Source organism: Alligator mississippiensis, chromosome 1 (genome assembly GCF_030867095.1).
Source record: "Alligator mississippiensis isolate rAllMis1 chromosome 1, rAllMis1, whole genome shotgun sequence".
In the NCBI taxonomy this organism is placed as follows: domain Eukaryota; kingdom Metazoa; phylum Chordata; order Crocodylia; family Alligatoridae; genus Alligator; species Alligator mississippiensis.
The window spans coordinates 408,774,188-408,796,691 of record NC_081824.1 but is presented as its reverse complement, the minus strand read 5'-3'; the positions used below and the strand labels follow the sequence as shown (position 1 = coordinate 408,796,691).

Here is a 22,504-nt window from a genome sequence, read left to right as displayed (position 1 = left end):
CACAGTACATTAGAAACCTGCCTTAAAGCTAGTTTATAATAATGTTCTAACTCAAATCTCAAGATACCTCTAACAGAAGAAATAAATATCAGCATCTCCCATCGTTCACAGGAGCTTTAAAAAGCACACAGGAGAAACATGAGAGCAGTGAAAAGCAACTGCAAATACTGGGAGGTATGCAAACACATAGGAACATTTCAGCTAATGTTAAAGATTCTTCTGTTTGGTAATCCCCACATGCTCTATCAGGTCAGTGCCCAGGCAAAATTAAAAAAAAAATCCAATGTTAATCATTAATTATGATCTTGGACAATAAAAAATTAGTGTTAGCTAGAATAAGTATGCCTACAGAAGATAAGGTTAATATTATACTATGATTTTATGGCATAATTTTAATGAACAATGTTTTTATTCATTCAGTGTACATCCAAAACAACAAAGCGGGTTCCATTTTTTCTATATTCCATGCATCCTCATGTAGAGAACCCAAACAGTTTGGATCCACATTTAAAACAGAGATCAGATCCATATTTAAAAGAACATTTATAGGATTATTACTTTGACATCCCATCCCACAGAAGCATGCTATGCACTTTGACTGCAAGTCAGAGCAGAGACTCAGTTTAATCTTGTTGTCTTAATGCAAGTAAGTTATTACTATGAAAGCCTCTCTATTTAATGACTAACATCTTCCACAGTACAGGTTTCCCTTGCTTTATGCTGTACATGAGTTCCTGGAAAATGGTGCATAACTCGAATTTGCATAAAGGGAACCCACTTTACAATGTAACAAACAGGGATATGTTCCAAGACCTCAACTGTACTGACCCCCAGATCCATTCCTACCAGTTTTACAAGACAATTTTGGTACTCACCAACAGCAGACAGTACACACAAGCACAGGGAGAGGGGTAGGAGATAAGCTTGTGGGACACTTAGAAGCCATAATGGGGATGACAACTACGGAAACACGTTGCAGACAATGAGCAGGGAGCACAGATCCACACAGGAGACTATATTTTGGTGTGCATCACTCCCACAATGCACTGCACAAAGCAGCTGACTGCCGATTTCCACCACACCGATCACATAAAAGTGAATTTACTTCACAGATAACGAATTTTTGGTATAAAAAGGGTCATTGCATAAGAGCGAATTTGTTCATACAGAACCCACATAAAGCAAGGGAAACCTGCACACACAGAACTTTATTAGCTGTGGACAAGATGCGTCATTTCAAGGTTCCTGACCTAAACAGCAGTCTCTTTGGTGTGACTTAAACAAAACTATTTTCTCATACTGAAAGAAAAATAGAATGCTTGTGTATCAACACAGAAACTGAAAGATGTTTAAAAGATACAAGATAATTACAGCTCTGAAGCTTCCTTTGTATTTTATTGTAAACAAAGATCAAAATGGTTTAAAAATTAACCCTAATGTACTAATGAAATCAATAGTTTAGTAATTACTTGTCATGCTTGATGTGTCCCACATCACTCCCCAAATTACAGTATTTTATAATTATAGTTCTCACAGATTTACAGAATCTGAATGAAATGTAGTGCAAACATAAATTTTACCAGTACACGTGACATATAATATCCTGGGGATGAATGACAGAGGCAATTACAAACCAGTTGGAGTAGCTGTCTTTTCACAGATACTGCACTAATTAAAGAAATTTAGTTAAAAGACTAGAGATTTAGTTAAATAAATACAATTCTATAGATGTTCTTGCATTGTTTTTAAAATTGGCTTACATCATTTTCAGCTTGCATCTGAAACTTACAATAGGCAATTTACAGAGTTGTACTGGTTCAATTAAATTTGATATCACTTCTATAGTTCAACCAGACATCATTCACCTATAAAAATAATTATTTCTATATATAGGAACATAAAGGCCTGACACTACTAGACATGCAGAAACTTCACAAGTCTATACTTCCATAGACTATTTCAGATTATGTGGGAAATGGAGAGCCACGTTGTCAAAGGATTCAAACTCAGTCCTGCAGATCTTAGAGAATCGAGAAAAAATGCAGCTACCTATTCTTCTGTTATTCTGGCTTCTTGAGGGCTTAAATGGACACCTATTCCAGAAGCTGGACTGAGAGCCCTCTCCTGTTGCAGCATCCTCTGAGAAGCTACAATCTGCCAAAGGGGTAAGCAAATTTATGTTGCTTTGCTCTGTGGGCTTCTTCATAAGAGAAGATAGTTCAATAACTACCTTTTTACAGTTAAATGGGACTTCGTTAAAATTTGTTTTGTAAGCAGCTTTTGCTTTATCACCCAGACGAAAAATAGCTTAAAAGGTTTCAAAATATTTCACAGATATTTCAAAAAGCAAACTGTTTGGCCAGCACTCAAGTTGACTTAAAGTGGCATTTTTTCAGGTGGCGATAGAGATTTAAAAATGTCCAGTATCCTATATCCAGCTTAATACAAAGGATAGAAGTCTGTAGTAAAATAAAAGTTTTTAAACCTTAACAGCAATGTTTAGGTTTAAAACAGACTGTTTATTTTAAACAAGCTGATCCAAGACATGTTCTTCAAGAAAAGCTAAGATTTCCCCAGGAAAAAACAAACAAACCACGTTTTCTAATCATCTCAGACCTCACTGAAGAAATGAAATCATTATCTTGAATATGAATTACCTGCATATGACCTTCAGTCTCTTCAGTAAAACCTAGAAATGTGATCTGAAGAACAAACATACAAATAGTTTAGAAGTCAAGATCCAGAAACCACCTATTAGTTCTCTAATTACAGAGGAGGCTATTAAAATTCAACAGATTCTTTGCGTTAAAGCTTCATTCTGCTGTAGTCATGAGCCATTCTACCTAGAGTACCTTCACTTGCTAGAATTTATGTTGGTTCTGTTCCTGTAATAATAAGGAATGCATATATAACATGGCAAGCCTTTGTAATTTGATTTGAAGGGAAGTGTAAAATGAACTTAGACTAGATATAAATATAAATTTAGATTCTCTTTTCTCTAATGCTTTTTCCAAGTATTGAATAAAAATAATTCAGTTTCAAAAAGGCTGCCTGATAATCTCCATGGGCAAAGATCCCTAAAGGAAAGAAGAACAGATACCTCAAATCCACACAGACTTGCATGGAGATAAGCATTTTGTATACACAGAAAGTGTATGTACCTCCTAATCTTAGGAATGAAAAAAATGAAGAGATTATTCCAACACAGGCCTCTTGTTCTTATCTAACAACTGAGAGGCTGTCGGACTCAAAGATGAGAAAAACTGAAAGCAAGTCTTATTTACTGTCCTGGTATAACACAGAAGTTTAATATTAGAGTCCAAGTTATGATGAAGGCAGCAATTCTGCAACATTGCAAGAGCATATTTAATCGTCTTTAAATTTTGTAATTACTATACACAGACTACAATGTATTAGTACTCTGAGGTACATTTAATTACAGAACACTTAATATTAGAAGGTAGCAAAATAAGTGGCCAAAAGTTAGAAAATAGCAACATCAAGACGGTCTGTGAAGTCCTAATTCAGCCCTCTTGTATACATGAATTATGACACAGTCTTTGGTTATGTGATCACATACAATTTTTTCCATAGGAACCTTGCCTCATTCAGTGCACAGGGCAGATGGTGCTCACTTGAGTTACTATTCAATATTTTGTTTTATCCTTTGTTTCTTCAATATGTGACAATAGGCTTAATTTGCTGGATTTTCAGAGCAGAGTTTGAATAAAAGATGAGGCAGCATTATCCCCATTTTTAGATGGGTATGTGAGACACAGAGATTACAGTTAAAAATATTCACTAATTTGGACTTCTACAATTTGAGAAACTCAGAATGTACTTTTCTGAGTATTGTAGATTGTATAGCAGCACTCTGTATATTCAAAGCAAAATTCCCATTAATTTTAATTACACATACTCACTTCTTTTGCAAACCAGACCGGAAAAATAATCTGGTTCAAGATGGGATCTCAAGTTTCATAGAATCATAGATGTTAGGGTCGGAAGGGACCTCAATAGATCATCGAGTCCGACCCCCTGCATAAGCAGGAAAGAGTGCTGGGTCTAGATGACCGCAGCTAGATACTCATCTAACCTCCTCTTGAAGACCCCCAGGGTAGGGGAGAGCACCACCTCCCTTGGGAGCCCGTTCCAGAACTTGGCCACTCGAACTGTGAAGAAGTTCTTCCTAATGTCCAATCTAAATCTGCTCTCTGCTAGCTTGTGGCCATTGTTTCTTGTAACCCCCGGGGGCGCCTTGGTGAATACTCACCAATACCCTTCTGTGCCCCCGTGATGAACTTTCAGGCGGCCACAAGTACGCCTCTCAACCTTCTCTTGCGGAGGCTGAAAAGATCCAGTTTCTCTAGTCTCTCCTCGTAGGGCTTGGTCTGCAGGCCCTTAACCATACGAGTGGCCCTTCTCTGGACCCTCTCCAGGTTATCCGCATCCCTCTTGAATTGCGGCACCCAGAATTGCACGCAGTACTCCAACTGCGGTCTGACCAGCGCCCGATAGAGGGGAAGTATCACCTCCTTGGATCTATTCGTCATGCATCTGCTGATGCATGATAAAGTGCCATTGGCTTTTTTGATGGCTTCATCACACTGCCAACTCATGTTCATCTTGGAGTCCACTAGGACTCCAAGATCCCTTTCCACCTCTGTGCCACCCAGCAGGTCATTCCCTAGGCTGTAGGTGTGTTGGACATTTTTCCTCCCTAGGTGCAGCATTTTGCATTTCTCCTTGTTCAACTGCATTCTGTTGTTTTCTGCCCACTTGTCCAACCTGTCCAGATCTGCTTGCAGCTGTTCCCTGCCCTCCGGCGTGTCTACATCCCCCCATAGCTTTGTGTCATCTGCAAACTTGGACAGAGTACATTTGACTCCCTCGTCCAAGTCACTGATGAAGACATTAAAGAGTATCGGTCCAAGGACCGAACCCTGCGGGACCCCACTGCCCACACCCTTCCAGGTCGAAACCGACCCATCCACCACGACTCTCTGGGTGCAACCCTCCAGCCAATTCACCACCCACCGGACTGTGTAGTCATCCAAGTCACAGCCTCTTAACTTGTTCACCGTAACAAAGGCCTTCCTGAAGTCTAAGTACACGACATCTACCCCTCCTCCTGTGTCCAGGCGTTTCGTAACCTGGTCATAAAAAGAAACTAGATTGGTCAGGCACAATCTGCCTGCTACGAACCCGTGCTGATTTCCCCTCAGCATAATTTGTCCTGCCGGGCTCTCGCAAATGTGAGCCTTGATAATTTTTTCAAAGACTTTGCCAAGGATGGAGGTGAGACTGACTGGCCTATAGTTGCCCGGGTCCTCCTTCCTCCCCTTTTTGAAAATGGGGACCACGTTGGCCCTTTTCCAGTCCTCTGGGACTTGGCCCGGGCGCCACGAGCGTTCAAATATTCCCGCCAATGGCTCTGCAATGATGTCGGCCAGTGCCTTCAGCACCCTTGGATGGAGCTCATCCAGGCCTGCCGACTTAAAGGCATCCAGTTCTTCCAAGTGACTCTGCACCATCTCAGGGTCTACGCATGGAAGTCTGGCACCTTGCTGCTGCCTCTCTACAACCCCAGTGAGAGACTTGTCGTGCCCCTCACTTAGGAACACTGAGGCAAAGAACTCGTTGAGGAGTTCAGCCTTGTGCCCCCTGTCTGTCACCAAAGTTAAGCACTAAGAAAATGTGAAGCGCAATTACTGACCACAGGTGAAGATTCTGCTAACAATGTGCCTAACATCATACAGCACAGTGACAATGAGAGCTAGTCAGAGAATGACAACTGTTTCATGAAAAAATTTTGAGTTGTTAAAATTTTGAAAACAAAGCTTTTCAAAACTTTTCTGTAAAATAGAATCGTCTTGAAACACAATTGTGACAAAATCATATTTCAGTAAGAGAGAAAACGTCAAAAATGTTCTGACCAGCTCTAGAAAGAATCCAACCATCCAGCGCAGCATGCAACTGTCTTAACCGTGAGACCATCTTTTCTCTTCCTCCAGTCCCCTGCCTCATTCAATACATCTTCCAAGTTCTGCAACAAATGAGGCAGGCATCCTATAAAGAGCCATGTTTACTACAAGCCTGTAAACTGAATGAGGCAGGAGTCCTGTGGAAAAAAAAATAGTATGTGACTGTATATTTAAAGACTGTATCAATACACATTCACAAGAAAAGGATATTTTTTTAAACTGGGCAAACACACCTAATTTTTCTTACTTCAGAAACAAGTAAATTAGTTTGTTTTCAAATCTTACAAGAGACGTCTAGCATGGAAAGTTTCAGCTCACATGACTGAAGCCTGGCAAATTTTCAAACAGCTAAAAACAGTTATGATAAGTGTCATGCAATTTAACAGGTGGTGCTACTAATCCTACTAATAATATTAGACTGCTTTCAGAGGTCAGTTAGCAACTAATCTGAAAATAAGATCTCCTCGTCTATCAATTCAAAGCTTCTGTGACCGGAAATTCATTTTTAAAATGTCAGATACCTATTTAGAGATTAAAAACAGTCAAGACAAATGAAATTATAAACTAACTACTGAAAGAAAAAACAGCAAAACCACTTTTTAAAATGTATTTGTAACACACATGGAATCTGTAGGCAGTGCTGGTAACATACAAAGCTAATTTAGAAAAATGTCTATCTGTACATAATAAATGAATCAACCTGAGATATGAAACTCAAGTTCTGATTTCACGTAAAACACATGTAAAACAACTAAAAAGACGCACATTTTGCAAGAAAATTACGGAGAGATATACATGGGACATCATTTCAAGCATGATATTACTTATTGTAAACTAAATCATTTTTTCTGAATTTGCATTTACCTGACTTTTAGGAGTACAATAGAAGGAAATATGCACATAGTTTATTATTTTTGTCAACATACACGTGTTACTAAGCCACACACATTTCATGTGTTACTAAGCCAACTACAATAACAATTTAGAAATATACTAAACCAGAAGACCCTCACCTTTGATGGGATTCTGAGTAATCTGAAATAGGGCTCTCTTCCTGCAAGCCTCCCTGCTAGCTAGGTTTAAGGCCTGAGGGTAGTTCCATGTGGCAAGAGAGTATCAGACAGCATGACTACACCTTGAGTGTCTACACAGACCACATAATTGTTTTATTAAAGTTATAAAAGGGTCAACCATGATCTTACCTCTTTAATTTCCTAAAACAATGTAATTTAGTAATCTTAGTTAATCGGAGAAATGAAACAATTTAGTTCAGAATTATTTTAGAGAAAATAATTTATTCACTGTAGGAAATGTTTAATGTACATCAGGGCATGAAGCCCACAAGTGGTGAATCTGTGGCAATGGTGACAACGTTAACTTCTTTGTCGCTGGCAGTGACACTGCAGGACCAGCAAACATGGCAAGAACCCCAAAGTTCAGGTCCAGCCTGCAAGAAGCCCAGATCTTACCTGCAGGCCTGCTTGCCACAGCTGTCAGTGTTGCTGTGTCAGGATCAGCAGCAAAGGAATGCTGCCTGGATTTAGCCACACACAGCCTGGCAACTTATTTGAGTTGGACACCCCTGAATTGTACCTAAAGATGCATTAGGCTTTGAAATGTAAGAAAACTTCAGTAAATTAACAGAATTTATAAACCCCCAATACAAGGTTTCAACATCACAAGAAGTTTGTACCCATTTTAATTAATTACCAAATGCATCATTTATTCATAGATTTTTAGACTATACGTTATTTCTCAAAACAGCCAAAAGCAGAAAAAGTTTCCTCTTTTAGTCAACTTCACCATACCGCACCTTTTTAGCTACTCTCCAATTACTTAGAGATGACAACAGAGAATGAAGAATGTACTTGCAGGAAGCAAGTTTGCAATCTTGTTCTAATGAACTATCCTGCAGCTTCCAATTCCGCACCTGCAAACAAAAAGCGCTCGTTGTATCTGTAAAAAAATATAAATCGTCATGCAGAGCCAAACCTCAATAAAATTGTTGTGTTCCTTCTGGCTTAAACAGTCCTCTGTTGACAGGCTGCATAATTCTTTTCTGCTTTGTAGCAGTGACTTCACAGAGAGCAGTACACCTTCACCAAAACTCTGAAAGGAAATGGAAAAAAACAGTTCTAGAGCAGATGAAAACCTTCTGTGGTTTTTAATATGTTGCATTTTTTTTCACAAGCTGTTTCTTCCAACATTTTTCTAAACTACTGCCTGTAGAGGCCCCCAGGTATAAACAAGACCTAGCCATTTAAAAGAAAAAAATAGGTCTTTCCTAAAATGCCTACTCTTAGCTGAAATGGCCTATGAGACTAGCACTGAAAAATGATGAAAGAGTATTAACTCAAACATGGATTTTGCAAAGGTAAATACCATAATTCTCACATACAAAACACACTTTTCCCCAAAAAATCAGTTCCCCCAAACTGGGCTGTGTGTATAACAGGGAAGCTGATTTTCTGCCTGGGATAGGAGCTTTGATTCCTACTTCACAGTGCAGCAACTGTTGCATTACTATTCAGGCAGCCAACTGACTTAGTGGTTCAGATTGTTACTCCAGATATGTCAACAATTGTCTCTCCCTTTTAAATGCTCTTGATGTTCGACTAATCTGTTTAAACTTCCTTAGAGCAATTCTGTTAGCTGCTCCTGCTTTCTCTCCTCCTTTTTCACAGCCCTGGAGCCTCTTAAGTTCTTTTCAAAAGTACAGTTCCATCCATGGAGAACAATCTTCAGGAGCAGCTAGGTTTTCATCTTTAGCTAAGAAAAAGGAGGAGGATAAGTCATTTGAAGATTAAGTTCTGTTCCTGCTCTATACTGCCATAACTCCTGAAAAGTCTTTAGTTCATTTTGCCTTTCAAAAACAAGGTGTGTATTGCACTCCAGGGCATACTGTATCTGAGACAATTTGGTATTTAAATTTGTAGCAAGATATAAGTATGAGCTGACACCCGTTATAAAATTTTTAAAACATACAGCTTTGACAAACATTACATTTATGGTTTGATAACGTGTATACTGTGCCATTAATAGTAACCAAGCCACATGTTCAGGCAATTAATGACATAATAAAAGTGAGAAACAAGCCATTTGTGGCTATTCCACGTGAAATTTAAAACATTGTGGGGCTAGTTTTCATTGCACATTACATTGAATGTGTGGCACATCAAGCTGCCCTATGCTATGCTGACAGTCCCCAGGCTGACCATCAACTGATTGTCTGCACTGGGAGAAGACAGCAGCATACGTTGGGTTGCCAACGGTTCTGCAAGTAGAGGGACATACATAGGATCCCCCACTCCATGACAAGCTCAAGCCAGGTGCCTACAACCCCATATGCTTGTTGGCTTTGACCTTGCCATGCAGAGGGAGCTTAGGCCATGCAGGAGCTTAGGCTTCCAGCTTTGAACTTGCCAACACAGGTGGCGTCATGGATCATGATCCCAAAATGCATGTGTGGCATGGCAGGACACACAAGTATTGGGATTGGGAATCAGATTCCATCAGGCCATTAAATGAAAGTCTGCTATGGGCCACAGATCCTTAAAGCAGATAGGAGCTTCCAGAGTTCACCAATGTAATAATGATAAAACGCAGAAAAACAATGCCTTGTTTATTATACCTGACATTTATAATCTACAGACATTTTTTTTAAATCAAAACAAAACAAAATAAATAATGATAATATTATACTCTGTGTTGTAGAAAGGGATAAAATGCCATCTGAAAAAAGTCAACTGAGATTTCAGTAACAAAACTATTCAAATATCAGTACTAGAAACAAAAATGAAAAGTGAAAAATGAGTTGAACTGACTCAAACCTATGTACAAACGAACTTACTGAAATCTTGACTGACTCTTGAAATAAAAATAGAAATGCTAAAACAGTGGCTTTCAAGCTTTTTTAACAAGTGTACCCCTTCTGGTGGCAGCACCCAGACATGAGGAGGGGGGTTTGCATGCAATGGCATCCACTGCCACCCACCACCCCATGCTGCTGCCACCCACCGCCCCCATCACCACATCCGACTTTCCCAAAGGCAGTTGCATGTGCAGCTCCACAGCCTGCTGACAGGCCTCGTGCCTGGCCAATCACGAGCCACCCATCAGCAGCCTGCAGAGCCGTCAGCCTGACAGCACCCCTGCCAGCCCTGCTCCTGGGAGGTGGTGGCACAGGGTGGTGGGTGACAGTGGTGGCCACCGCGTGCAAGCCCCCCTGCCCCACGTCCATCGGCAGAGAGGCACCACTGCCCTCACCCTGCTCCATCTCTGCCTGCCCGCACATACCGCCTATCACCTTTCCAAGTACCCCTAGAGGTACACATACCCCTGGTTAACAATCCCTGTGCTATAAAATCAAATTCAGTCACGGAATCTTTGAGTTTCTATCAAAAAAACAAAAAAACAGTTGTTTCATGGTAAGAGCCCTCATGTTGTAGAATTACATTTGAAAAAAGATATAGCCTACAGGAAAATCACTTTGCTTGCTGCAACATAAGAAGCACAGTACTGGCAACTCTGGAATTATCATGCATTTCACATCCATCATATCAATATAATGCTAGTATCAATGGCATTAGAAAAATAGTTTTGCTTTCCTTTTTCATGTCTTTGTGACATGGAATTTAGCAGAATTTGCAGATTCACTGGCATCTGACAGGCTGCACTACAAGAGCTTCTGCTGTGGCCTTGAACTTGCTACCTCTGGCCCATCAACAATGCACCTTAGCACCTGCGCTACCCCAGCCCAAGAAAAATTGCTGAGGGACACCAAGTGAACTTACTCAAGGTCACAAAGAATGTCAGTAGGGCAAGAAATTGAACCTGAGCCTCTCAGTTTACAAGTTAGGACTTTTGCCACTATGTTATTCTCAGTCCAAGTGCAATCTTGTCCATGGCTCCAATATGTGGAATTGAAATGACATTTTAAATATATATATATATGTAAATTATTCGCAATTATCAAAACTATTCACTTTGTAGTACACATTTTGGTAAGGCGACTGTCTTCTGCACCACTCTCCCTCATATTAGAAATTGTAAAAGATCCCTCTAGCAACTAAAACAATTATATCACGGGTGTGAGATTGACCCTTTGCCCTGGGCCCCGTTCATAGTGCAGGGTTCCTCAGTGGGCCAAATTCACAGAGCCACTGCCAGCAGCAGCAACTGCGATGGCGGCAGTGTGGCAAGTGGCCACAGGCAGGTAGTCACTTGCTGTGACAAAGGCAGCACAAGTGGGGGCAAGCCAAATCTCCCACGTCAGCTGTGTCTTCACTCATGTGCACAGCCTTCACTCATGTGCCTGCCACTGAACGCCATGTCCACTAGGGTTCCAGAGCCCTGGACTGGGCAGTAGGCAGCACTGTGAGCCAGATGCAGCCCATGGGCCATATCTGACACCCTTAATTTATGCTGAAAAGTACCTGGTGGCAGACAGGATACATTAAATTGTATTAAATGTAATAAAAGTTTTGGCCTTTTGAAAGTAGTAAGTCAGACTGCCCTATTTAACTATTCATTTAATCTATTTCTACCAATTCTTCTCTCCTCACATATGCTGTGCAGTTTTTTTTTCGAGACATGTTACACGTCTGCACAGTCCTTCCTTCTTCCTCCCTCCTCCACAATCCAACCAGTTTTCTTCTTCCCAGCTTCCCCAGCTGTGGATGGGTCCAACATTAACAATTTTATAGATTCCCTAATGACACTAGGTAGGATTGTCAGAACATCTTCAAGTTAACAATGGTCTAATTTTACAGATACATTATTCAAATGAAAGCTTATGTAACTGGCTTCTTTTGTAAAGGAGATTCTCAAACCTTTGCTAGCTACTGAAAAAACTCCTTTGAAGCAACTCCTTTTCAATTTTTTTTTAAAAGTCAGACAAAAAAAACTGTAATCAGCAAATAATTTTTCCATTAGCCTATGCAATATGCTGCTTGCTTGCAAACTGTGCTTAGTAGGATTCTATCCCTCTATTCCGCACTCATGCAGCCACATCTGAAGTACTGTGTTCAGTTGTGGGTCCCCCATCACAGAAAAGTTGTGGACAAATTGGAGACAGTCCAGCAGAGGGCAATAAACATGGTTAGGGGGCTGAGGACATGACTTATGACGGGGCAGGCAATTATTTCAGATGGAGGGCTGCTTACCAAGTTTTGGCAAGCCGTCGAGGGCCACAAGACTACCCCTGCCCTTTGACCGCAAGCGTACCCCTGCCCCTTGACCCCCTAATCACCAACTTGGGTCCAGAAGTCCCACTCCCTAGCCCCTGACCTTTGCCAACAAAAGTCCCTCCCCTCGCCCTCCCAAAAGTACTCGTTTCAGCAAGGGGGGTTGCCATCTCCAAACCAGAAAAATAACAAATTATATTCTAAAAATCAAACATCTACTACAACATTCATTAATTTGATTTCAAATAATATTTTTGTCCTGATGTACATGTGTTTGTGTAGTGGTCTTAGAGGTGATTGCATAATAACTTAAAATGAAGTCTTACTTTTGTATACTGTGGCAGGGTGGGGGGTATGGGTGGGTAGGTGGGTGGGTATAGGTTTGTGAAGGGCTGAGGGTGTGCAGGTATATGGGGTGGAGGCAGAGGCTTCCAGCTAGGGATTGGGGGGGGTGGGGAGGGTGGAGCTGGGCAGGTCATGCTGCTGCAGCTGCTGGGTCCCACTGTCAGCTCCCCCTGGGTCCTACTACCCCTGGTGCCTTGCCATCTTTGACAGGCAGCCGGAGACAGATAAATATTAAATTTCTGACCCACAGTCAGATTCAGATATGACCCACAGTCTATATTTCGCTCGCCCCTAACTTCATAGATAGATTTCATAGATTTCTGAGGACAAGCTGAAGGAACTGGGCTTACTTAGTCTAGAAAAGAGAAGACAGAGGGATTTAACAGCAGCCTTCAACTACGTGAAGGGGGATTCAACAGATAGAAGAACAGTTTAGCTCTATCTGCCACCACTGAGAACAAGGAGCAACAGTCTTAAGTTGCAACAAGGGAAGTTCAGGTTAGATATCAGGAAGAATTTTCTCACTAAGGGGGTAGTAAAACACTGGAACAGGTTACCTAGAGAGTTGGTGCAATCTCAATCCTTAGATGTTTTCAAGACCCAACTAGACAAAATTTTGGCTGGAATAATCTAGTTGGGGATGGCCCTGCTTTAAGCAGGGGATTTGACTAGATTGTAAGGGAAGAGAAGAGACACTGGTGGCAGAGAGTAAGACACCAGAGTTGGAAGGGTGGTTACAAGCAGCCGCCCCATCAGCGAAGCTACACAGTCACACAGGAATCCTTCTTCTCACAGTGTTTCCAGAGGGGAGGAGGAAGGAACGTGAGCTCTGCTACAATAAGAGACTCCAAGCAGACAAAAGGGGAACAACCAGAATCGGAAGTTCCTGAATCTAACAGATTGAGAGCAGGAACGGCTGAGAGCATCCAGGAGGCTGCAAGGAAGGCTCTTGAGAAAGTCAGCTCTAGTGAGAGAGCTGACAGGGAAGAAGCCAAGACAAAGCAGCTTTTGGGTAACCTGAAGCCTCAGGGGGATAAGGACTGAGAAGGAGGTACCGTAAAGACCTGAAAAGAAGGACTGAGAAGGAGGTACCATAAAGACCTGAATAGAAGGACAGAGATAAGTTAACTTTGTTTTCTCCACCTGGGAAGAGGGGAAGAACCCTCCTAGACAGAGAGCAATAGTGAAGAGTAACTATCTGCACATAAGCCGGAAGGCTGTTTAAACATGAGTCAGTTCATTTTCTAAAGCCCTGGTGGAGGCTAACCAGGATTAAGTTGGTGGTGATTTATTTGAGTCAGAGGCATAGGAAGGACTCTGACAGACTGGCAGATTATATGGACTATAAGTTAACACCTGGTGGAACAGGAGAGGGTACAGAGGTTGGTGGAGCCATCACTATACTAAGGCAGACATAAGGACCAATTGTGCAAGAAGCTAAATGCCCAGACATTTCTTCTTTTCTCCCTTATCAGTAAGTCCTGGCAGGCAAGAGTGCGAGTATACAGAATACTGCATCAAGAAGGGTCCTGGCAGTCTTCAGCCCACTGAAGAGCAAAGACTGCCTTAGCAGAAAAAAAGAAAAAAAAAAAAAAAGAAAAGGTAAACTTTGCAAAGAAGGTGATAACCGTACAAGACTAATTGATTATTTAAATTGAGGCAAGACTGATGTCAATTATATTCTAGCGTTCATCAGGAACAGACATAGATAACCCCCTGAGGTCTCTTCTGACCCTAATTTTCTATGTAGCTGTTATCATTTTATACCAGAAATCTTTCAACTATGGCTAAGGAACACTTGGTGACTTACAGAAAACAAGCACCAGTAATATAATGCTGGATATTCTGATGGCTTCTAGCTGCGTCTACAAAATCTATTCTGTGGATAATTCTTAAGAGAAAAGATGCTCAATAGAACAGAGTATATTTTATGATGATTCCATAGGAAAAACAATATTTATCTTGCTCTGCTTTTCATGGTTCTCTGTAAGTGTGTAAGATAGTAATATTAATAAAAATACCACAGAAAAGTGCATTACTCTAAAGCAGTAAGATCTAAATATACTTGTATATAAAATAGATAAATCAATTCCTTTGTTATGACTTAAACTGCAATATTTTTAATCCAATTGAGGGTCTAAAGAAGTTGAAAAAAATTGAAGTATGTTATCCCCTAAGTCAGGGGTTTTCAACCTTTTTTAACAAGTGTACCCCGTCTGCCTCAAAGCTTCAGCTCACGTACACCATTATATTCTTTTCTTGTTTTTAGGGGGATGAGGTGCAGATCAAGGCTTCCATGGTGAGGGAGGGAGTGGGAATGGGGCAGGGGCATGGGCTGCAGCCAGGGCAGAGTGCAGGACACAGCCATGAGAGCGGCTTGTCTGGGGAGCCCAGGGATGGGAACATCAAAATCGGTTTGATGAAAAATAGACAACTGAAGAGAATTAAATTGATTAAACATCCTATTAAAATGGTTAAACATCATACCTAAAAGGGGGAGGGGGAGAGGGGAAGGGTTGAGAGGGCTTCAGGTTGTCAAAAGTACTCTCTCTAACACATGCAGGACTCATTTTTCACATGTATTGCTCAGCAGAAATCCATGGAAGTCTGAGCATAACTCAGTCAAGTAACTGGGATGGAATAGATTTTTATCAACATGTCTTTTTTTCTAAGATCATTAATGCTAACAGTAGTTTATTTACAGCTTGCACTAAAATGATCCAGGAGAACTAACAACAGGATTATATATTGTATAATAATAAATTTACAGGATATTTGGTTATTAGTAAAGACATACAATGAAATTACACATTCTACTAATTTAAACAAAAATAAAATTGAACAACTATAATAATACAAATCAATAAAAATGAAGCAATATAAATTTGAAGAACAAAAAATTAACAGGGAATTACATTTGATTTCGGCCCTTATTCTTTGTGCAAGTAGCGCAAATACACCTACAGAATATGGGACAGGTCATGCATCTTTAATACAAATTTCACAAAATAATATCCAAATGTAAGCAACATATATATACTTTCATTTGTGGTATGAAATTGTATACTGACTAATATATTATTAGTTGAGAATCAAATATTTAAGTCCATTAAATAGGGTAATATATTGATATACAATCATTAGAGGTTTGCTTAAATATCATTAATTTCTCTGAAAAACTGCTCCTTGATTTTATAGAAAATATACAAAACAGGAAATAAAATAAAATATGAGCCCACTATATCCTATACCTAAATCATTCAGTTTTCCAGCTTCAATATAGCGAACAGTGTTTCATTTGACTACAAATATAACAAAGCATTAAGTAACTTGATAGTTACTTGGTGCCAAAAATTTTTGGCAACTACTAAAGAAATTTTTTTTTAATTAAATTTATTACATCTGGTAGCTCACTCTGTTTAACATAACTCTCAAGATTAGGGATATACAAGGAGTTAAGCTTTACCTTTTTCACAAATACTCTAGGCTTCGTATGACTGCTCCGAGCTCTGGTATAAGTATCCATGGTTTTGTTGATCTTAGTTTTCAGTGAAAGAGATCAGCCCCAAAATACCTACATAAAAATATTTATCACATAATCACTTTACGCTTCAAATATACCTTGTATATACAGAACAATTCCACAATTTTGTGATAAGATAAGGTATGTTAAAACTGAACAAATATAAACAGTTAGCATCCCATTCATTTTTTTCTCTACAACACCACATTTTTTAAAAGTTTACAGTTAATGGACTGTGAAAACAGGGAGCCTGAAAAACATCATTTAAACCAAATATTTATCCTCTCTGGCTAACAGTAAGAAGGACAAGTGAAAGAAGTTTTACTTTTCTTGAATATTTCACTTTACTATTCTACTGCTTAACAGCAGTGAAATTTACTAGTCATTGCCAGGGATTCTGGTTCTCTGATTTAACAAAATCCCCATTTTTCGAATTTAAAAAAAAAAAAAAGTAACCCCCAATCCACATTTTTCCCCATGATTAAAATGAAACACCACTATATATATGTATATCTATATATTAGTCAGGTATCCAGGTTGTAGCCATATTGGCCTAGAGGAAAAGGCAATCAGGACTCGTAGTAGAGATGGTATCTTTTATTAGACCAACAAGATTTTTGCAAAAAAATCTTTAATTGCAAGCTTTCAGGCATGAACACCCTTCATCAGACATTGGAAAAATGATTGTAAAAGGTCTCCTAGGTAGAAAAGGAAGTTCATATTTCATAGAATTTCAGAGAGGAGTCAATAGACAGAAAACTCCTCTGGGCAGTCAGTTCATAGCTAGTATAAAGCCCCGCACAGGAGGTGTGAGAATCTGTGATGGTGCAAATTACCTTGAAACAAAGGCAGGAGCAGGATCTCAGGTTTCAGGTGATCACAGCTGCTTCCTGCTTGTGAAAATATGAAGATTTCATTTTTCTTTTAAATCAGCTAAAATGTGATATCTTCCATGCGTCAGGTATCCAGGTTGTAGCTTAATGGGATCTTGTAGACTGAGCACTGAGTCTCATTGGGTAGAGTGGTTTTTTTATATCTTTACTAATCTATAGAAGAGTCTCTGTGAACCCCATAAGATTGGGCCCCTAATAATAGTCCATGGCCAGTTGAAATCTATTTATAAAACTTTTTAAAAAAGGTTACATGAATACATTGTCTCAAAGAGTACATAAGTAGAAACTATAACCCCTATTCCATATCTTTGAGCTTTATTCGCACTCTAATTAGCTGTCTCAGCAGCCAATCACAATGCTTACTGAAACAACCAATCAAAGTGGTCTGCACATACAGAAGTGCCACAATGATGCTAGGGACTGAGGGGCTGGGGGGGCACTGCTGGCCTCGCCCCCCATTCCAGTCCCTCCCATAATGGCAGCGCTTCTGTCTGTGCAGAGCACGCCAATTGGCTGTTTTAGTAAGTATTGCGATTGGCTGCCGAGACTGCAGGTTCCCCCTGTAGGCTGGCAGAGTTCCAGCCTGCAAGTGACTGCTTGGAGCTGAGGAGAGCAGGGGGTGCCAAATGCACATATACTCAAGCACATACACGTGACCAGCAATACAGCCAGGCAGTGGTGGAGAGTAGCTCCCTGACCTACCTGCGCGTAAGTCTGTGGCGGGGAGGAGGGGAGATTGAGATTCGCACAGTGAGGGAGGGAACGGGACAGGGGTGGGGGCACTGCGTAGTCAGGGTGGAAATGCGTAGCCATGGGGCCTGCTGGGGGAGTGGAAAGGAGGCACAGGCATCTTGTCCAGGGTGGCGGGGGCTGGCTCCCCACCACTACAAGCACTCCTGGGGGGCAGGGGGATATGTGCCCCCTCATATTTGTGCATGGGGCAATGGAAGATGTAGACTGCCCACTGTGGGCTCGGGGCTCCCCACCCTGTTGCCCAAAATCAGGGGCCTCCATAGCCATGGCCCAGCAAGCAGGACCCAGTGCAAGAGGGCAAAGAGGCTTAGTACTCCCACCACCAGGAGTCCCACACCAGCCATGTCCCCATAGCAAGGCTTCCCCTACCCACTCAGCAGCAGTAGAGGGCACAACTCTGTGCTGCCGATCCCACTGCTGCCAGGTGGGCATAGGGCACCTCACCATGGCAGCGTGGTTGGTGCGGGGCTCCCAGCAGCAGAAGCCATAGCACAAAGCCCATCCACCCTCCCACACCAGGTCCTGCCTGCTGGGCAACAGAGGCCCCCAGGTGCAGTGCAGCAGGGCAGGGAGCCCCAAGCCCCACAGCAAGCAGCCCTCATCCATCCCTGTCCCCCACGAGCTCTGTTCAGCTCTGCTCCAGCCATGCCGCCTGCGATGGGGGGAGGCAAGCTCCTTAAGAAGGAGAACACTGGGAACCTTCAAGCCATGGGGCAGCCAGCACTACAGCAAAGGTAAGCAACGAGAAGGTAAGAAATAAGGGGCAGCAAAGGCATCAGTTGCAGGGCTCAAGTGCCTATATACTAATGCTAGGAGCACGGGGAACAAGCATGATGAACTAGCGCTCCTGCTTGCACTAAACACCTATGACTTCGTAGGGGTAACGGAAACCTGGTGGGATTCGTCCCATGACTGGGTGGTACATATTGAGGGTTACAGATTGTACAGAAAGGACAGGGTGGGGAAAAAATGGGGAGGGGTTGCACTCTATGTCAATGAGCAACATACATCAACCCTCATCAAGAAGGAATCAAAGGACGAAGAAGTAGAAGGATTGTGGGTAAGGCTACATGGGGGGCAAGGAGAAAGGGATTTGGTGGTAGGGGTCTGCTATAGACCCCCACACCAAGGGGAAGAAATAGATTCGGGGCTCCTGAGGCAGCTCTCGGAGACCATAAAAGCTAAAGAGGCGGTAGTCATGGGGGACCTAAACTACCCAGACATCTGCTGGGAGACGCAGACGGCAAAGTCACACCGTTCACGCAAGTTTCTAACCTGTGTACAGGACCTCCACCTGACACAGGAGATACGTGGTCCCACTAGGGGGAATGCCATACTGGATCTGGTATTGGCAACGGGGGATGACATGGTAGGGGGCCTACAGATTGGTAGCCATCTGGGGGACAGTGATCACCTAATACTAGAATTCTTTATAAAATGTCGAGTGAGTAAGGTAACTAGTAGGGTGAAAGTGCTAGACTTTAGGAAAGCTGATTTCAATGAACTCAGACGATTAGTCAAAGACGCACTGCAGAGTAGGAGTTTTGAAGTGATGGGAGCCCAAGAAGGGTGGCTGTGCCTTAAGGAAATGATTTTTCAGGCACAAAGCAAGACGATCCCGATGCGAGGGAAAAGAGGGAAAGGGGCCAGAAGGCTTCCTTGGCTGACCGGAGAAATCCAGGGCAGCCTAAGGGCCAAAAGGGGAGCACATAAAAAGTGGAAACAGGGAGAAATCACCAAAGACAAATATACCCCCTCTGCTCGCGCTTGTAGGGAGGCAGTTAGACAGGCCAAGCCACCATGGACCTGAGGATGGCATCCCAAGTAAAGGACAACAAGAAATTGTTTTTTAGATATATAGGGAGTAAAAGGAAGGCCCAGGGAGGAATAGGACCCCTGCTAAATGGGCAGAAACAATTGGTGACGGACAGGGGGGACAAGGCTGAACTCCTCAACGAGTTCTTTGCCTCAGTGTTCCTAAGCGAGGGGCACGACAAATCTCACACTGGGGTTGTAGAGAGGCAGCAGCAAGGTGCCAGACTTCCATGCGTAGACCCTGAGATGGCGCAGAGTCACTTGGAAGAACTGGATGCCTTTAAGTCAGCAGGCCCAGATGAGCTCTATCTGAGGGTGCTGAAGGCACTGGCCAACATCATAGCAGAGCCACTGGCGGGAATATTTGAATGCTCGTGGCGCACGGGCCAAGTCCCAGAGGACTGGAAAAGGGCCAATGTGGTCCCCATTTTCAAGAAGGAGAGGAAGGAGGACCCGGGCAACTATAGGCCAGTCAGTCTCACCTCCATCCTCGGCAAAATCTTTGAAAAAATTATCAAGGCTCACATTTGTGAGAGCCCGACAGGACAAATTATGCTGAGGGGAAACCAGCACAGGTTCATAGCAGGCAGATTGTGCCTGACTAATCTGGTCTCTTTTTATGACAAGGTTACGAAACGCCTGGATACAGGAGGAGGGGTGGATGTCGTGTACTCAGACTTCAGGAAGGCCTTCAATATAGTATCCCACCCCATACTGGTGAACAAGTTAAGAGGCTGTGACTTGGATGACTACACAGTCCGGTGGGTGGCGAATTGGCTAGAGGGTCATACCCAGAGAGTCGTGGTAGATGGGTCGGTTTCGACCTGGAAGGGTGTGGGCAGTGGGGTCCCGCAGGGCTCGGTCCTGGGACCGATACTCTTTAATGTCTTCATCAGTGACTTGGACGAGGGACTGAAATGTACTCTGTCCAATGTTGCAGATGACACAAAGCTATGGGGAGAAGTGGACACACCGGAGGGCAGGGAACAGCTGCAAGCAGACCTGGACAGGTTGGACAAGTGGGCAGAAAACAACAGAATGCAGTTCAACAAGGAGAAATGCAAAGTGCTGCACCTAGGAAGGAAAAATGTCCAGCACACCTACAGCCTAGGGAATGACCTGCTGGGTGGCACGGAAGTGGAAAGGGACCTTGGAGTCCTAGTGGACTCCAAGATGAACATGAGTCGGCAGTGTGACGAAGCCATCAGAAAAGCCAATAGCACTTTATCGTGCATCAGCAGATGCATGACGAATAGATCCAAGGAGATGATACTTCCCCTCTATCGGGCGCTGGTCAGACCGCAGTTGGAGTACTGCATGCAATTCTGGGTGCTGCACTTCAAGAGGGATGCGGATAACCTGGAGAGGGTCCAGAGAAGGTCCACTCGTATGGTTAAGGGCCTGCAGACCAAGCCCTACGAGGAGAGACTAGAGAACCTGGACCTTTTCAGCCTCCGCAAGAGAAGATTGAGAGGCGACCTTGTGGCTGCCTATAAGTTCATCACGGGGACACAGAAGGGAATTGGTGAGGATTTATTCACCAAGGCGCCCCCAGGGGTTACAAGAAATAATGGCCACAAGCTAGCAGAGAGCAGATTTAGATTGGACATTAGGAAGAACTTCTTCACAGTTCGAGTGGCCAAGGTCTGGAACAGGCTCCCAAGGGAGGTGGTGCTCTCCCCTACCCTGGGGGTCTTCAAGAGGAGGTTAAATAGGCATCTAGCTGGGGTCATCTAGACCCAGCACTCTTTCCTGCCTATGCAGGGGGTCGGACTCGATGATCTATTGAGGTCCCTTCCGACCCTAACATCTATGAATCTATAAGCTCCATGCTCTGCTCTGGCTGCAGCAGCCACTGCCTCTCACACACAGCAACTAGGGCTCAGGTGGGGAGGGGGCTGCAGAACCTGGCCCTGTAGCCCTGAGGGCTGGGGACCCCCTCTGGAAGGGCTGGGCAGGCCAGGGGGCTGCAGGTTGGGAGTAAGGAACACCAGAAGGGTTATGGGGGTGGGAGACTGTGGGTTGGGGGTGAGGGACACCAGCAGGGCCAAGGGGCTGTGGCTTGGGAAGGAGGGGCAATGGCAAGGGCAGGGCACTGGCATATCAGGGATACTCAGTGCCACAAAGCAGCAGGGGGGACAGCTGCAGCTGGACCCACATCCTGGTGAGCAAACGGGGCAGGTGGAGCTCCTATTTTCTATGATAAAAAAGAAAAAGAAATCTAACACCAAAATATGTAAGTATTTAGAATTTATTTTATGTATAGTGATTGAGGCACTGGTAGGCTTCCAAATTACTTTGAAATAGTAAATATATCAATAAAACATTGTGTTCAACTGATACCTATAGTGGCATTTCATTTTAATTGTGGAAAAATGCAAATTTTGGGTTCTTAATAAGAATTTTGGATTTTTTTCAGAGAATTTGCAATTTTTAAACAGAGAAAGCCAGGATCCCTTTTTATGGTTTTGTAGCAATACAGATGTAACAAAAGGGCTCCAACTTTTAACCATGCTTCATCCAGGATCAAAGTTAGGGCCATTTTGTTAACTTGTATTCAGCTACTGTGTTCCTGAGCAACAGAGCTTCTACTCCCTCAGCAGTATTTTCACAGTACTTTCAGGTAAACTGGGACTATAACAAAACTAGACCAAATGATTAATTTCAAATCTGCATATTAAGATCCTTTGTTGACATGGATGCTTAAAGGTTTTGCCTTTTTTAATATATTTAATAAAAATAAAGGAAAAATAAAAGCAGTGGTAATAATTCAAATCATGAAAACACAAAAACAGTTCAATTGAGCAATTTCATTTAATTTCTTTCCTCATACCTTCATACTCAATATTACTACCGAAACCCTTTCCCACTTGTAGATTTTTGTGGACGGGGTGAAGTGGGTGGGGGGGGAAGGTGGGAAGAAGGTGGAAAGAAAAATCTTGCAGATGTCAGGAGGAGAAATGCTGGCACTAAAGAATATGAACCAGGTAAAGGATGATATATTGA

General features: G+C 42.5%; 1 protein-coding gene across 8 annotated transcripts in view; it reads right to left on the bottom strand.

Annotated features, from left to right (window-relative positions):
* The window catches only part of AKAP11 (A-kinase anchoring protein 11), a 65,068-nt gene that overhangs the window by 37,649 nt on the left and 4,915 nt on the right, over positions 1 to 22,504 (bottom strand). For 5 of the 8 annotated variants that reach the window (XM_006266894.4, XM_014608369.3, XM_019500451.2 and 2 more), the window contains exons 2-4: positions 15,981 to 16,088; positions 7,977 to 8,093; positions 2,658 to 2,702 (exon numbers count right to left, since the gene is read on the bottom strand). In XM_006266894.4, coding sequence (XP_006266956.1) covers positions 2,658 to 2,702; positions 7,977 to 8,093; positions 15,981 to 16,040 — 222 coding nt within the window. In that variant the 5' untranslated portion in view covers positions 16,041 to 16,088. Of the gene's footprint in view, positions 1 to 2,657; positions 2,703 to 5,936; positions 6,122 to 7,976; positions 8,094 to 15,980; positions 16,089 to 16,873; positions 16,932 to 22,504 lie in introns of those variants that run through there. The other 3 variants (XM_019500450.2, XM_019500455.2, XM_019500452.2) reach the window with 3 other exon arrangements.